Consider the following 16,897-nt stretch of genomic DNA (forward strand, 5'->3'; position numbering starts at 1 on the left):
GAAACAATGCAGTAAATTACCTGGTGACGTATGATGACGCGTCAATGTTGTCACTTACTGGGAAGTCGGATGTCAACTTCCACAGAAATGGAAAGATTCGATCAGGTCTCAAGGGAAACTGTACCGGCTTGCCTGGTTGATGTGCCCATAATCAATCGCATGTGTCTGCTTGCTCATACCTAAGTTGCAATGAATCAGTTAACATGAGTTTAATATGGAAGGTTAAGAGAACAGAATAAGGGAAACCATGGGAAAGGAATAGATCAGTTCTCAATCTTTTTTGAGCTCTGGACCACTAGCATATCTCAGTTAAATAATGACTGTTAAGGGCTTGATTTAATATCTTTTTCCCCCACACCACGCCCATATACCCCCTCCCAAGTTCCCAACACAACAGTGGTCCCCAGATTGATTCTCAGTCAGGGTGGTGGTCCCTGGTTCATAATCAGTTGAAAACCCCTGCTTCATAGCAATGATTACTATCAGAAATAAAGCTATTTTACACTTATTTTTTTCAAAAACAATATCACTTATACCCTACCGGGTTAGGGTTAGGGTTAGGGTTTAAGTGTTTTCAGCACGAGTTGGCTTCAGTGTCCCAGATAACATTTTTAGGACACTGCTCTCAAGCAAGATTATATGTGCTCCTAAAGCAGCCAAAATACAAAGGTGCGCCTTTGACCTTTCAGCTCAAACATTGCATGTAGAATCATTAAATTGTGTTAGAAAAGGAAGATGGGCATTCGCATCATCTCTTCCTAAATCCACATCAAAGTCAGCACTCATTTTGTGTGATTATTTCATTATGTGTCTTTAGTCTACACAGCATAACGAAAAATTCTCCTCAACCACTGATACTGCTGTGAACAAAGCATACTCAAGAATGCAGCTCAACTCCATTCAATACATCAAAATGCAATGAGCAGAATAATGTGCTGTTGTTGAATGTTGGAAGTGAGTGAGCCCATCACCTGTGTGTGTGTGTGTGTGTGTGTGTGTGTGTGTGTGTGTGTGTGTGTGTGTGTGTGTGTGTGTGTGTGTGTGTGTGTGTGTGTGTGTGTGTGTGTGTGTGTGTGTGTGTGTGTGTGTGTGTGTGTGTGTGTGTAAACATTCTATGATAACGATCCAGGCTGGAGACTGGGTTGGTGTGTGTGTGTGTGTGTGTGTGTGTGTGTGTGTGTGTGTGTGTGTGTGTGTGTGTGTGTGTGTGTGTGTGTGTGTGTGGGGGGGGTGTGTGTGTGTGTGTGCGTGTGTGTGTGTGTGTGTGTGTGTGGGGGGGGGGTTGTGGGGGCGGGTGGGGGTGGGTGTGTGTGTGCTGGAGAAAGTGATAAAGGTGTAGAGTCTCTTGTCACTTGCTCATAGCTGACAGAAGGGAAGGTCATAGAGTGAGATCAACACCACAATGCTTCTGCTCTGCCTATTGGTAAGTGAAGAGAGCGGTAAAATTACCTTTGTTGTTGTGTATATTTATGTTTTGTTCTTTTACGAGATCATAGTTTATTTAAACCTAATTTTCTTAAACAATGTTTTCTTAAATGTCAATATTTACTTTGTGTTTTGTATGACAGTTGAAGCCTTATTTATTCTTGGTTGTGTGTCACATTCGTCATGTGGTGATTTTGTAGATCTGCTATTTACTGAGCACGACACCGGCACGCAACCAAGTATAAATGAGGCTTTTAGCCTACTGTGAAACAATGTTGTTTTCCATTGTAGACCAGGTTGTTGAGCTACTGTAGGTAGCATACTGTTGTGAGCACATTTATGTCATTGTATTACCTATTGTGAAATATTTGTAAGCAAGCAGTCAGTCTAATATGTAATGGATTTAAATTTGCCATTTTACAATGCAAAATGTCTCAAAACAGTTTGACATCTCAAAACCTACAGTCAGGGATCACCTTGTAAAGTGCACAAACCTGTTCTCATTCCTGATGAGAACTGGGTCTTTAGGACTATGGTCAAACATGCGGAGCATTTTAAATACTACTCTTCAACTCAAGAACCAGTTAAACAACTCAGTTAACCCACATGTAGAAATACTCAGACATAAATCATGTACTGCTAATTACTGTAAAACATGAGATTGCTGTTAGTACTACTACTAGTACTACTGCACACTTCATTATTGTTATTATTATTATTTTACACAATGTTGTTTTTTTTGTGTCCTTTATGGCTTATAGATCTTCTGTAGTGCTGCCTGTTCAGAGCAGCTAAGACGTGAAAAAAGGGCTTGGATCATTGACGCCTTTAGTATTGATGAGGAGCACCCTGGCCCCTTTCCATACATGCTGGGAAAAGTAAGCAAGCAATTGAAGAGAGAACATTTGAGTATTCTTTAAAATTATAGATGTTATTTCCATTCAAACGCATTTGATGTGTTCTTTTCAAACGTAATTAAAATGTTTTTATGTTATAAAGTGTTTGCTCTCATATTGTAGATCGATATCGAGCGCAAGTACCGTGTATATTTTGGTCTCTATGGAGCAGGAGTGGATGAGGAGCCTAAGGGAGTCCTCTCCATAGATCGAGAATCTGGCATTGTGTACGTCCATAAGGCTGTTGATTATGAGGAGATCCAAGTCCTCAAGGTTTGGACATGCACATATTACGTACATAACATGACACAAGTTCTTTTACCCCATATCTGCTTTCCTAACAAGCAATTTGTACATTTCAATTGATTGATTGATATACTTTATTTAGTAAGACATGAGAACATGAGAAGAAGTACATGGAAGTACAAATTCACAATACAAGGTCTACTAAACTGGGAGACTCATTAAGCACTGAGCTTGTTTAAGATGAGATCCCCATGCACACAAATCATGATGACATATAAGAGACAGACAGATATACACACTGATTTCACAATGATTTCCAATGCATGGGTGCTGTCTTATATTCTGCAGCTGAGACTTGAGACAAGAATGGAAGACACATCATTGGACACCAACTTAGGGGTTGAAATAACCATACGAGACATCAACGATAACCCACCACGCTTTCAGAGAGATTTATATGAGTTAACCATCAGTGAAGAAGCGGCACAAGGTAAAGAATACAGATTTATATATACTTTTTTTAAAGGCTGATGCACACCTCAAAGGTTGTTGACAGGTGCGTAGGACAACCAGGAAGGTCCAAATGTTCAGAAAGGGATCTACATTATGATATCAAATCAAAGAAAAGGGTCCCACACACTGTCTGGAACTTGCAAAAAGGATGCTATTTATTAAATCGACATTTTGGTCATTAGACCTTCATCAGGACAAACATCTTGCTTTTTGCAAGTTCCAGACAGTTTTCTTTGATTCGTTATCATAGTTCCCTTTCTAAAGAATATAGATATAAAACATTTGTGAAATGACACTGCATTTATCATAGTTATTTTTCCCTCAATAGGCTCCTTCGTCCTATCTGTGTTTGCCCGTGACAAAGACAAGCACGGAACACCAAACTCAACCTTCCACTATGAAATCAAATCTGTGTCTCCAACACCACCAGATGCTGAGTTCTTCTTTAATAATGATGTTGGCGGGATCTCATTTAAAGGATGTTTGGATTATGAGGCAGGTGACATATTTTCCCCTTAAATGTCAGTTTGTAGCCTAGACTTTGTTTTACAAGTCCAGTATGGTTCACCATTGTCTTCTGGATTAAACACAGGTACATTATTTTAATGCCCCGACTTACTTACAGAACATAACCGTAAAGGCTTACTTTTTTATGGAGAAAATATTGTTAATGCAAGAAATACGTAAAGACCCCTTTTCTTGAATATAGAAAAAAGAAAACAATTGATGCTCCTGCTTTTAAATAACATGTCCCCCCCAGTGCTAAAACATTCACAAAAACAATGTGGTTGTTCCAGTTTTCTTCTGAACATTAGTGACAACTTCTCCTCCCCCATACCTCACCGTAACTGTTATTGGGACAGAAGGGTGCTACTGCAAATTAGGGAATTTCCTTTTGGGAATACTTTTCATTACGTTTAATGCATCTAAAAGGCCATGGGAAGTTGGATTTATTTATCCAAAAATAAAACGTGAAATGGGATTCTAAACAATTAAAACCAACTGAAAAATCATGCATTCATTGTGCAATATAGGCATGAAACCTCAGTGTATAATGTCATGTACGACAGATAAATTCAACACAATCCATACTAGCTCGTTAAAGACAGATTTACAGATTACAATTCACAATTTATCCAGAGCAACTTACAATAAGCAAGGTAATCACATGCATAGAATGCAGAGACAGAAACTAGGATCCCAGGTAGGCTACACCATGAAGAACCCAGCACCTGTCTAAAGAATATACAGATTAAAGAATGACCTGTTTGTTTATGTCTGTATTCAGGTGAGCAACAATTACACGGTGCTTGTGGAGGCCATAGACCATGGAGAAGTGGTCCAACTGTCAAGTTCAACCACCGTACTAATTCATATCCAGGATGGCAACAACCATCTGCCGAGTATCAGCGGAAGAGATGTACGTATTCATGTTATGTTATCAACACTCTACAAATCTAGGAACAAATAAAAAATGTCAGATATTCATGCATTGATTGATGTAGTTTAGAGGTTTTGCAGTAGACTTTGATGGACACTGTGCTATAGGGCAGTGGTTCTCAAAATTTCTCATGCCAAGGACCCCCAAAATGATATGTATTTGGCCGCGGACCCCCATCTCAAAATAGTTTGTTCCAGGGACCCCCCAGAAGCAAAGATTTGAGTTACAAATGTTCGCTTTAAAAAATATTATATTCAAAGATTTGCACACATTTTCACGATTTTTCAAAAATAGCAGATCTACAAGCTCATAGCGCGGCACTCGGTGCCGCGCTATGAGCTTGTAGATCTGCTATTTTTGAATAGCCAAAGTATAAAAGGTCATAATTATTCTGATGCTATATTTACACATTTATCTGGGTATCCCCTGGAACACCCTCAAGTACCCCTGGGGGTCCCCGGACCCCACTTTGAGAACCAATGCTATAGGGCCATGGAAATCACTAGACACCTTCCATTCATGAAAGAAGACATGATTAACTCTACCACAGTGAAATAATGTATATAGGCTTATAACTTGGATTGTTTGTTCATTCTTGGCTACGCTCTTTTGACCTCTCTGCCTTTGATGCATATGGCAGGGCACTGGAAACGTGACAGAAGGGGAGACCGGGTCATCTCCTCTCAGACTACACGTCACTGATCGGGACAGCAAGGGCAGCCCAGCATGGAGGGCCAAATACAGCATCAGTGGTGACGAGGGCGGGCATTTCATGATACAAACTGAAAGAGACACCAATGATGGAATCCTGACCATTGTAAAAGTGAGTTGTGTTTGACTGCATACTTTGCATTTTATTGGCAACCCCCTCCAGTCTTAGACACTGTACTGTAATTACCGTACAATATGTTTGCTGTGGGAACTTACGACCTCCTGTGTGCTCGACTCATCAAGAATAATAATAATAATGGCAATAATAAACGCTATTAAAACTAATTATGTATCAAATCAATATGGCTGGTTACATTCAAAGCATCATCACAATAGACGAAGAATGAAAGATGCAGTGTGCTATATGATTGATGATTAACAAGGCCTGAAAATACTATGTGTTGTATTAAGGTTTCATTGAACCTAACAATCAATATTTGCACACCTCTCCATGCTTTCTAAAGTATGTTGTGAACATTTTGACTCAAAATACTTCAGCCTCCGCTCCCTGAACTCTTGCCAGATTTGTTGAAACACCTGAGGACCTCCAAAGCTTTTTAAAATCTGACCACGATTCCCGTTGCTGTATTATGGCAGATTTTCCAGCACAAGTTTACATCTAACCGCACCTCGGCTAAATGGCCAACATTGATTAGTATATCCACAGATCCATCCAAAAAGTAACAAGGGCAACCTTAAGGTATGCATAGTTGAGCTGCTAGAGTGGGTTGATCACTGCACTCTCAGTAAAACAGGTTGGTGCAGGCGAATGGGGTCAATGGATTTATGTACCGGTAGGTCAGGTCAGGTCAGGTAAGGTCAGGGAAGTGAACCTCAGACTGCACCAGGATATCAGCAACAAATATCTTGAATCCATCCATTGTGCAAAACAATTATATGTGCAAAGTGCAGTTGAATTAAAACAACACAGCAGGTTTCAGTTACATGCTTTATTCAGTGCTCATTGTTGTAGAGTCATCCATTAACAATTATTTATTTATTATCTTAACATCATCTAGGAAACTTAATGCAGGGAGGTGAAAAGGGAAATGCATCCAGCCTCATCCCACAATCAATAGATCAGAAGTTGTGACAATGTGCTGATCAATAATACATTTGATTGACCTTGACCTTTGACCCCACCTAGTTAGTTTTGTCCAACAGGTTGCAGCCTCTGGTCCACATGGTTTATACATGGTATGCATGGGGCTCTATAAAGGGCCGAACTGGCTAAAGCCACTAATTTGGTATTTAGGACTGGGCAAGGGGGGTTCCCCCGCAAAAGTTGCTATTTTGGGACACCTGCCTTACCCACAAAACACCTGTATTACCCATTACGTTATGCATAGGTGTGGTTTGGGCGTTACAATAATAAAACCAATTGCTTATTATAAGCCACATTGGGCTTGTTTTTCTGTAACGTTGCTTGTAAAGCCAACATATATAAATATGCACATCGTTTAATGGCCGACATATATAGGTTTGAAGTGCTCATGTGGCCTATTATAGTCGCTTCTTTTGGGCACTGTGGGGATTTAACATGGAAACCATACACCCAACGTTTGCTTTCTAAGCTCTAGCTTTTGATTGCCTTTCAATAAAACCACATTTGATAGACATATACGTATCACCTACATGTTACTGATTAGAGAGAATTTTATATTTTTGAAATCAGTTAATTATTTCCTGCGTAATCGATGAATAAAACTGACGTGTGTAATTTGGAGAGTATTGCATTGCACAACGTGTGGTTGGATCGGCGATTGTCCAAAAAATCTAGATAAAAATCTAGATCTCCATATAAGGGCATATTGGTCGGATCGGTGGTGCGACGTAGGTGTGAGGTCCGCGTAGCGACCCGAACTCTAGATGTGTAAGAGTTATGGCATAATCCTACACAGCCAAGGAACCACTGATGATTTGCCAATTCAAAGTACCTAACTAACTAGGATGTATCCTATGCTTCCTACTTTAATGAGACAGTCCTAATCATTATTTCCTAAACAAAAAAAGTATCTCTTTAATAACAAAACAGCCTGCCAGCTGGTGGTAGCTATGTTTGTATCGCTTTGGCTGCCATAGTCTGTTGGGTGTGTGTGAAGGTTTTGATAGACTAGGGATAGGGTAGGGTAGGGTGGGGGTCACAGGGAAGAGAGAAAGAGAGACCTGGCTTGTTTTGAAACGGCATAATTCCCCTTGTTTATTGGTAGGGGCAGCATATCATACAATCATGCAGTTTTGAAAAATATTTTAACTAATAATTTGGCTCCTTACATTTGGGTCCACTGTGTAATTTCAGCCTTTGGACTTTGAAGAGGGTGCAGAGAGAGAGCTGTCCATCTCAGTGGAAAATGAGGTGCCATATTTCTCATGTAAAGTGAAGGAGAGGACTTCCTCTGGCCTCTGGAAGGTTGAGACCAGTGGTGGAGGTGCAACTAGTTCAGATCAGACGGTGTCAAAGTCGCAATCTGTGACAGTCATCATTCAAGTCGAGGACACCAATGACCCACCAATGTTTACCGTGGCTGTCAGAGAGGCTGCGGTGGAAGAGAATGCAGACATTGGAACCCATGTGGCGGATGTAACAGCTGTTGATCCTGACTCCAGTCATGCTAGAGATTTTGTGTAAGTAAACCAAAAAAAACGTTCTTTCTTTTATACAACTTGATAATCGATTTGGAACTGTTGACATTCAGAATGATGTGCTCAGATTTAGTAGGACATCAAATATCTTCCATGTATCAACAGGTATGTGATAGCAGATGATCCTGGTGGTTGGGTGACAGTGGATCCTCACACAGGCATCATCACTACAGCCAAGATATTGGACAGAGAATCTCCTCATGTGGACAATGGCACCTATTCCGTCATACTGCATGCGGTTGACAATGGTTAATTCACATGCAATGTCATGATATGGACAAAATATTTTTTTATTTCATATTTTCACAACTGCGCTTTTCACTGCACTTGTAACACAAGTTGTGTTTGACAGGTGACCCGCCTATGACCGGTACAGCCACTCTGCTTATCCATGTGATGGATCAGAATGACAATGTGCCCCAGCTGACCGAGAACCGTGTGAACATGTGTGTGTCTGAAGGCCCCTCCACCAGCGCAATCACAGCCGTTGACCTGGACAGTGATCCTTTTGGAGGACCCTTTGCATTTGAACTGCTGGGGGACGTGATGGGAAAATGGAGATTAGATCCTTTACATGGTATAATTATTATTATTTTTGTTTAAAGCGCTGTTGAACCTTGTTAGAACCTTGGCTTGTATGGCTCCCTGGCATGGAATAAGTGTAAATATTGTCCATCGTCTTTATCTGTCGCTTCTGTAATCCTGGATGGAGGTACCAGAAATAGTGATTCCATTAACTCTCACTGCATGACAAAACAGGTCTCAGAATCACACTTTTAGGACGTAAACAAATGCAAACAAAGAGGAGCTTTGTTTGCGTTAAGTACCGGGCACATTTTTAATACATACTGGTATTGGGTATGGTGAAATGGCTGTATTTGTCATAATTACCCTTCAAGGTTCAATCCAAAGTTCAATATTGATTACTGTATGACCAGAGAACCACAATTCCCCAATCAAATATCACAAATATTTAAAACTAATACATAATTGTACATACATATATATATATATAATAATTTACATGTGTGTTTTAACCATTAATTCTCTCAGGCTACACGGTGAACCTGGTGAGAGAGCAAAAGGTATATGCTGGTCCACATACCGTTGAGCTGAAGATATCCGACCTGCAAGGCCAGAGTGGCATTTACAACCTCTCTGTGATGGTGTGCGACTGCTCCGTGACGCCCAACTGCCACATCAGGAGGGCCACAGGCTCCAATGTCAGCCATGGTGCCATCTTGGCTGTGTTTGTTACCTTATGTCTACTCATGGGTAAGAACATCTGCTTCATTGGTTTAGGTGGTTCTCAAACTTCGTAATTTCGAGGACCCCCAGTTTTCATTTCATATCAATCGTTTTGCTGGGGGTCCCCTGACCCCAGTCACATTTTGTTAATGGGAGATGCCTTACATCACATTCTTGTTTATCCGGGCAGGTTGGCCAAGCAAGGGGCACTAGCTAGCGGGGAAAAAAGGAAATATTATATTTATAACATTTGTATTCAGCCTTTATTTTACCAGGCAGATTATTAAGTGCAAAATATTTTTTACAATAACGGCCTGGGGAACTCCTGGCATGACAGCTGTATTGGGTTAGTAGTTAAAGTGTATCTAGCCATTACCCATTACAATAGAATGGAGGAATCAGGAAAAATGACAACAGTATGGTACAATATATTCATATAACCCTAAAATGCATATAGACTAAAATGCATGTCCCTATATTGACAGGTTGCCTGCTGCTATCGATCTTCATCTCATGTAAAGAGGAGTTCTCCTCCCCTGAGCAGATTGACAATTCTTGCGCAGAAACTCTGCTTTCATCAAACATTGAGAAGCCAGGAACAGACTGCCAGGTCATACATACAGTACATCCCTCAGCAAAATCACTAAAAACAATATTCTCTCTCTCTCTCTCTCTCTCTCTCTCTCTCTCTCTCTCTCTCTCTCTCTCTCTCTCTCTCTCTCTCTCTCTCTCTCTCTCTCTCTCTCTATATATATATATATATATCTCGCTCTCTCTCTCTCTATATATATATATATGTATATATATATTATATATATATGTATGTATGTATTTATTGTCTCCGCCAGGCCGAAATGCATGGCGAGAGTATGTTTTACCCCCTGTCCGTCCGTCCGTGTGCCCGTGTGTGTGTGTGTGTATTATTAGTTATATATTTACTTTTCCTCTTTGAATTCCAGGTACCAAATATGATACCAAAAGAAGACAATAATGAGCAAAACCACCAACCCCATTGCCACAAAGGGGGTAAAGGAAAACACCAAACACATTGTTTCATAAAGGTAGCATTAATTATTAACAGTTTCCATACTTTGATAATAGTATAGCCCAAAATGAAGCTATAACCTCTGTCATTCATTCTTACAGGTTACTGATCAATCTAACATTTCCCAAGATGTCACAGGAAATCAATTCCTTTATTATCTTAATGGCCACTCAACGAAACAGGTATTTGCATCTCTTAATTTTATATAACACACACACACACACACACACACACACACACACACACACACACACACACACACACACACACACATTCATCTCAAAACATTTCAATATCGTGGAAAGGTTTAAACAAATCGTAATGTTATTAAAAAAGTGGAAACAAAATATATTCTACATTCAATTCACATAAAGTGAAATATTTCAAGCCTTTTTTGTTTTATCCAGTGGCTCAAAAATATTCAAATATTACAAAAGACCAATCAAAAGAAGTATTTATTATAAGAAAATAATGAGCTTGTCCCAATTCTCAAGAATGGGTATAAATCTGGCCAATAACAATTACCAGAATATCACACAAAAGATATATTTTTTCCTAATTTCAAATATTTATTTTCTTGAAATAATATATTCTTCCCCATAATTTACAAGACTTCTACTGTTGTGGACTATGGCTACCATCATCGCCACCAGGTACAGTAAGAGCTGTATAGCTTGTGCTCATATAAGTATCTGTTGGAGAAAAACGACTGATTTGTCCTCTGCTTGGCTGTGTTGCAGGACAGGAAATACATGACACAGTCCTTATACAATTTGGGCAAAAGCTATGGCGATATCTCAGACAGATCTTTCATCTCCATTCTTCATCAGGTTGGTAGTGTACACATATTGTAGGACCTCTCATCGTCTTGTGACTTTCAATCATCTAGTTTATCATGTCACTATCAGCTGCAAGTACATGTATATATTGATCATATTCCCACAGTGGTCATGTTGTCATACTCTAGGACTGGGAACCCCCCCAAGGATTTTAAAATAAGGATAAGACAGAAACGTCACTTAACTTGGTACAGCAATTCCAGCTGGCAGCTTCGCCAGGCTCTGTGAGGCAAACTGGAGCCTGAAGTTCCACTGAATGCTATTAAGGATAAGGATAATTCCTTTTAACAGGACGTTCATGAAAGTCCTTGCGGGCTTGTTTCCAATGAGGGCCTGTGAGCAATTAGGGGTTAAAAGTCTTGCTCAGGGACAAATTTAATTTCATCGACACATATGCTGGCGTGGCCTGGAATCGTACCTGGGGCAACCAGGGCCTCTGGCTCCCTAGGCGGGCTCACTAACCACTCAGCTATGGCCGCACCTAAGATGATTAAGATAATGAGAGCCAAGAGGACAAGCATATGAATAAACTCAATCTTTTAATGATTTCCACCTGCATTAAATTATTGGTTCAGGAAAATAAAAGACATATCACATTTCTGGCTTATCCAGATTGAAATCCCATTTTATCTAGTCTGAACAGAAAAATCCACAAACTTTTTTTTTTGCTTTAATCACATTCCTTAGCATTGTTCAGACTGCATAAAACCAATTCGATGCCAATCTGGATCGGAAATCAAATTGGGTCTGGATTTGCAAGCGACTGGGTTGGGATTTGGGCTGCACACAGAGTATGTCTCCGACTGGGCTGTCTAGCCTGGAAACCTGACAAATCTGTCAAAATAGCGTGCACATCAAGAAACAAAGAGATCAGAAATAATGTTTTATTTTCCTGAACCGATTATCCAACAAAGGTTGCAATGATTAGAAATGGTGTTTATTCATAAGCGGGTCCAGTCGCTCATTGACTGCAATGCATTCCACTGAACTTCCGGCAGCAGTTTGCCTCCCAGACAGTGCATGTAGTACGCCTGACGTAGTACACCTGACTTATCCTTCATTAAAATTCTTGAACCCCCCAGGATGAATTTATGGATGCAAGAGCAAAATGGCCACTATGTGGTCAAAGAGAACTACTGTAAGGTTTGACTTCTCTCTGCCCTCCCAGAGGCTGCTTTCTGTCAAGGCCACCGAGTTTGATCTGGTGGACGACGAGCCTCACATCTATGCTGATGAGGGAAACTCTTTTGACGCCATCTCAGACCTGGAGGACATAGACATCCCTGAAGACGATTTTACTTTAAGCAAGCTGGATGACCTAGACCCCAAGTTTGACAAATTGGCTGCCATTTGCAAACCACTGCATGTATAATCTGCGGAGGCTATACCTGAGCTGATCATTTGCAGTGAAACTACAGATAATTTATATTAATGTAGGCTAAGGTTTGCATATACTCCACATCGTTACTGCACATTTAGAATCCCTCTTTACCCAAATGTACAATAAATAAAAGAAGCCCTTGAATCATGTCACTCATTTATTTATTATTGGTTGTTTAAGAACCAAGCTTACCCCACAGTATTGATGGAAAAGAAAAGATCTATAGTAATTCATGTCCATCTCAGTTGTAGAAAATAAATAGCATTCGGAAGGGCTCACATCTGGGCAGTCAAACATGCCTCTAAAATATTTACAAAGAAAAAGTACCATTGCTGGTCAAACCTCAAGTGAAAGTTGAAACAGTTCATATTTAAATAGTTAAACAGTTAAACAAATATGGTTTAATCAAGAGGTAGAAACCAAGTTTCATGCCTCTGAATTGAGTGCCAACTCTTCCTTAGACAATGCCACTCCCGATCATGAGATATAATTTCAATAATTTCGCAAGTACAAAGTACAATATTCCCAAGGAGACATTGGGATGAATTAAGAAAAAAAAGAAAACAAATCTTGGCTTCAAATTTCCCCCAAAAGAAAAAAGGGCATTTTTTTTCAAGCAAATTCACACCCTCCCACTACCAATTTTAGGCAGGGATCGCTGGTCAGAGTTTCCTTGTCCTCTGCGTCCACGATAACCCCTGAATCCCCTGGCCCTCAGGAAGCGGCCTGGTACCCCAAACGTCTCCATGTTCAACTTTTTCTCTTCTGCCCAGGTAGTTCTCCTATGAGGACACAAATAAACCTGTTAGTTACAGAACATACCTTAACAGTGTTAAAGACAAAGTGAAAATATGGATTGGTAGAAACGCATCCAAGTGATGAAATGAACATTCACCTGGGCTTCAAGTCTGATGAGATGTTGTCAAAGAAGCATTTGGTTTTGTCATAGAATTTGTCTCCAGGAAACTCCATCTCCTCCATATCCTGGCTGTTCTGCGTTTCCAACCCAGAATCCACTTTGGCTTCTCCCTCTGCTGCAAGAAAATCAAAAACTCACATCCGTTTACAACCACCTTTACAGAAACTGAAGTTTTGAGGACTTTAACTAAGTACATGAATGCACAAATCTGAAACAAAAATATGTCACTTTAATGGATCAGCTGACCTTGAGACTCCTTTGTGAGATCATCTTTGAACTGAGCGTTTGCGGTTTCAAAATCAAAATCGGACTCAAATTGCAAGGTAGCATTTGAGTTTTCCACAAGAAGCTGGCCTCTGCCTCGGTTCCTGGTCCTGCGACTGCCTGCATGCCAAGTACCACAATCAAACCACGCAAGAACAAACTACTATACCCATGTGTTAAAAAATAAAGTATTTAAATGTTTTATACTTTGTCTTCGTCTTGGCCTCTTGTTTTCCTCATTACTTTGTCCAGGGACCTTGGGTGCGGCGGCATTCTGAGATTTTACCTGACCTAAACATGAATCATTTGAATGTCAAAAGGAAACGGACAATGTAAGCACAATTATATACCTCAGCATCAGTGACATGTCTAGGCCCAAATGCTCTATTGAACCCCGATTGCACAAACATGTTTTTTTTTCATCTAAATAAATTTGTGTTTGTCGAGTGTACGACAGCTCTTTTTTTTAAACTTAAAACCAGTCTGCTTACTCTGCGGTAAATTCTTCTTCGGAGTCTGGAAGCCATCTTGTCCAGAGCGCTGGGATGGACGAGCAGGCCCCCTGTTCTGCTGCTGGGATGCAGTTTGGCCCCGTTTCTGGCCGGTATTATTGGCCATTGGAACCGTCTGGACAGCCTGCTCTACCATGGGGCTTCTTTGTACCGGAATGCCATGGAGTCCTGCTCCTAAAAGACATGAATAAGGACTAGACGGTTTCAATAGGCCTAGATGTAGGCAGTTAAGACTCAAGATGGAATGTGGTGTAGTTGGCAAGCATTCCAAATTAGGCTTCAACATATCAACCTCAACATATCAACCACTTATCAAAGAGCAGTGCTTACCAAGACCCAGCGCTGCTGCGTACCGCTGGTTGAGTAGAGAACTAGCAGCCAGCTGGTCATAGGAGGGCATTGGATCTCTATATGGACTCCAGCGTTGGTGGTATGGGTTGGGTGCACCGCCGATGGAGGACTGCAAAATAATACATACTGTAGTTAACTAATGCATATATTGGTTGTGATTATCATTACTTTATACCCTCAGCATCTAGCAGGTTTTTGGAATCAGTTACCTGTACAATGGCAGGGTCATGAGGCAATCCATGATGCGTTTTTGGTGGCTCAGACACCGTGATATCCTTGATATCACTCCCTCTGAAGATTATGTATTCATAGATTTCATCTTTGGGTGGGACTGGTCTATCTGATGGTCGGCCCTCAGTCCCATATGATTTAACTGTTGGAGAAGGTGAAAATAACTCATAAATTGTGCCTCAGCAACCTAACTCATGGTGGGACTTTACACAGATACGGTACATTTATAGGCCTATAGCATAAGTGCTTTACATTAAACTGAAGAAAATGATCTGAAAGTGAAAATATAAAGACAAGTGCTGTGTGTGAATAATAAGGGAATAAAACAAGATTGTACTTAACCCCTAAGCCCAGGAAAGCATCCGTGCCATTTCAGATTTCTTTGGCTATTCAAAAATAGCAGATATACAAGCTCGGTAGATCTGCCATTTTTGAAAAATCGTCAATAGTTGGTGCAAATCTTTGAAAACATGCAATATATATTTTTAAAGTGAACAAGTCTGGGGGGTCCCTGGAACAAAATATTTCGAAATGGGAGTCCAAGGCCAAATACATATAGTTTTGGGGGTCCTTGACATGAAAAAGTTTGAGAACCACTGGCACTGATTAGCAACATGTTTTTTCAAACACAAAAACTGTTCTTAATCTTCGTCGGTCCAGAGCCGATGAAGATTTAATGAAGGGGGGAGAACAAAACAGTCTGAAAAATACCAGCTTACCTTTGGCCAAAGCAACAGTGGACTTTTCTGTGTCGACAGAAGACAAGATTCCCTCATAACGAATCTGGGCCTTGGAAATCAAACTTATCTTGCTCCCAATGTAAGGAGTTCCTCCTCCAGTACTCATGTTTGTTAATGTTTAAGCTACGGGATACGGGCTCCTCAGACGGACGCCGAGTTTTCACACCTACAACTAATCAACTGTAGAGGCCCAAATCACCATCAGCTGTGGCCTTTATAATAATGCGGTGACGCACCTCCTTTGTGTGGCCCTTGGTGCGTGTGGTCGCTTAATTGGGCTACTTACTTCCGCTCATTAGTTACACCTGTTCTTGTAATCACCTCTTGGACCTATGTGCAGCGGTGGAAAAAGTACTCAAACTTTACTTGAGTAAAGTTAAAATATACTATATTCAGTACTAAATATACTTTAGTACTGAAAGTAAAAGTACTCATTATGCAGAATGTCCCATTTCACATGTTTCCAAATGTATAAAAATACTTTGAAAATAGCAGATCTACAAGCTCACAAGGCAGAGATGCACTGTGAGCTTGTAGTTCGTCTAATTTCAAATGGCCTAAAGTATACATAGGGCTGAAGTTTTCGAATACTTGTAGTGGAGTAAAAGTACAATATTTGCCTTGGAGATGGATTAGAAGTAAAACTAAAAGTACTGAAAATTGGAAATACTACAGTAAAGTAAAAATACCTCAAAATTGTACTTAATTACAGTACTTGAGTAAATGTACTTAGTTACTTTACACCACTGTTTGCGTGTGCACTCAATGCTCAGACACTTGAGGAGGATGATACAATGTTTCCTCTTAAAACTGAGGGTGTGGCGCCCCCTCAAACGCCTTTTTACAGCAGCAACTCCACTTGCTGGGAGAGCCTCTTTCTTTGGTCTTTCGACCAGGTGGGCGTGGTTTTGAGGCAAAGTTTTTCTGAGGTTAAGGTCAGGTTTAGGCATATAAAGACGCCCACCTGGGCGAAACACCAAAGAAAGAGGAAGTCCCTCCACTTGCTATGGGCAAAAACACTGCAGCCATCTTGCGCAGCACGTCGAGGATGACAAAACTCTCAAATTCACGTCATAGTCGTGCTGAAAACCAATTTTTTGGAGTATTTAAAGTCACGTGGTACGACTTTCAAATAGACAAGCGAGAGTATGAGTGTAAACGTGTTAGTTTACAATGTTAACGTCTCGTGTGAAACATTTGCCGTGACATCTGCAGACCGATGTGATTCCGTGCCATACATCCACTGAACTCAACTGACAGCTGAACATTGTTGCCACATTCTGCGAGAGAAATAAGCAACTGGTCTATGAAAACAAGCCCAAAAGAAGCGACTACTAGGCTAAGGCAATTTGAAAATAGCCGATCTACAAGCTCACAAGGCGTCGCAACGCGACCCGTTGTGAGCTTGTAGGTGTGCTATTTTCACAAAAAGATAAAAACAATCTTGCAAAAAAAAAAAGAGGTCATTTTGGAACATTTTTTAAACATTTTA

The 16,897-nt window shown here is 40.4% G+C and overlaps 2 protein-coding genes across 3 annotated transcripts; one reads left to right on the forward strand and one right to left on the reverse strand.

Annotated features, from left to right (window-relative positions):
* Positions 1-1,298: 1,298 nt before the first annotated feature.
* On the forward strand, positions 1,299-12,966 carry cdh27 (cadherin 27). Of its 2 annotated transcripts, XM_080422243.1 has the most exons (17): positions 1,299-1,423; positions 2,187-2,303; positions 2,445-2,594; positions 2,916-3,057; positions 3,409-3,575; positions 4,369-4,500; positions 5,162-5,344; positions 7,532-7,857; positions 7,981-8,123; positions 8,228-8,452; positions 8,929-9,150; positions 9,609-9,733; positions 10,083-10,184; positions 10,270-10,350; positions 10,780-10,821; positions 10,909-10,998; positions 12,176-12,966. In XM_080422243.1, the coding sequence occupies exons 1-17, from the start codon at positions 1,403-1,405 to the stop codon at positions 12,377-12,379; spliced, it is 2,472 nt and encodes an 823-aa protein (XP_080278369.1). In that variant the 5' UTR covers positions 1,299-1,402; the 3' UTR covers positions 12,380-12,966. The 2 variants fall into 2 exon arrangements, with proteins under 2 accessions (XP_080278369.1, XP_080278370.1); XM_080422244.1 differs by lacking the exon at positions 10,780-10,821.
* A 22-nt stretch (positions 12,967-12,988) lies between these two features.
* Positions 12,989-15,661, reverse strand: LOC308080456 (protein LSM14 homolog B-like). Its single transcript, XM_080422349.1, has 8 exons — positions 15,385-15,661; positions 14,644-14,807; positions 14,414-14,543; positions 14,063-14,257; positions 13,779-13,862; positions 13,554-13,691; positions 13,284-13,422; positions 12,989-13,170 (listed from the first exon to the last, which is right to left on the reverse strand). Exons 1-8 carry the CDS (start codon positions 15,509-15,511, stop codon positions 13,011-13,013), a joined length of 1,137 nt encoding a protein of 378 aa, XP_080278475.1. The 5' UTR covers positions 15,512-15,661; the 3' UTR covers positions 12,989-13,010.
* Between the last annotated feature and the right edge of the window lie 1,236 nt (positions 15,662-16,897).

Source organism: Gymnoscopelus braueri, assembly GCF_963280865.1.
Source record: "Gymnoscopelus braueri genome assembly, chromosome: 3".
Classification (NCBI taxonomy): Eukaryota; Metazoa; Chordata; class Actinopteri; order Myctophiformes; family Myctophidae; genus Gymnoscopelus; species Gymnoscopelus braueri.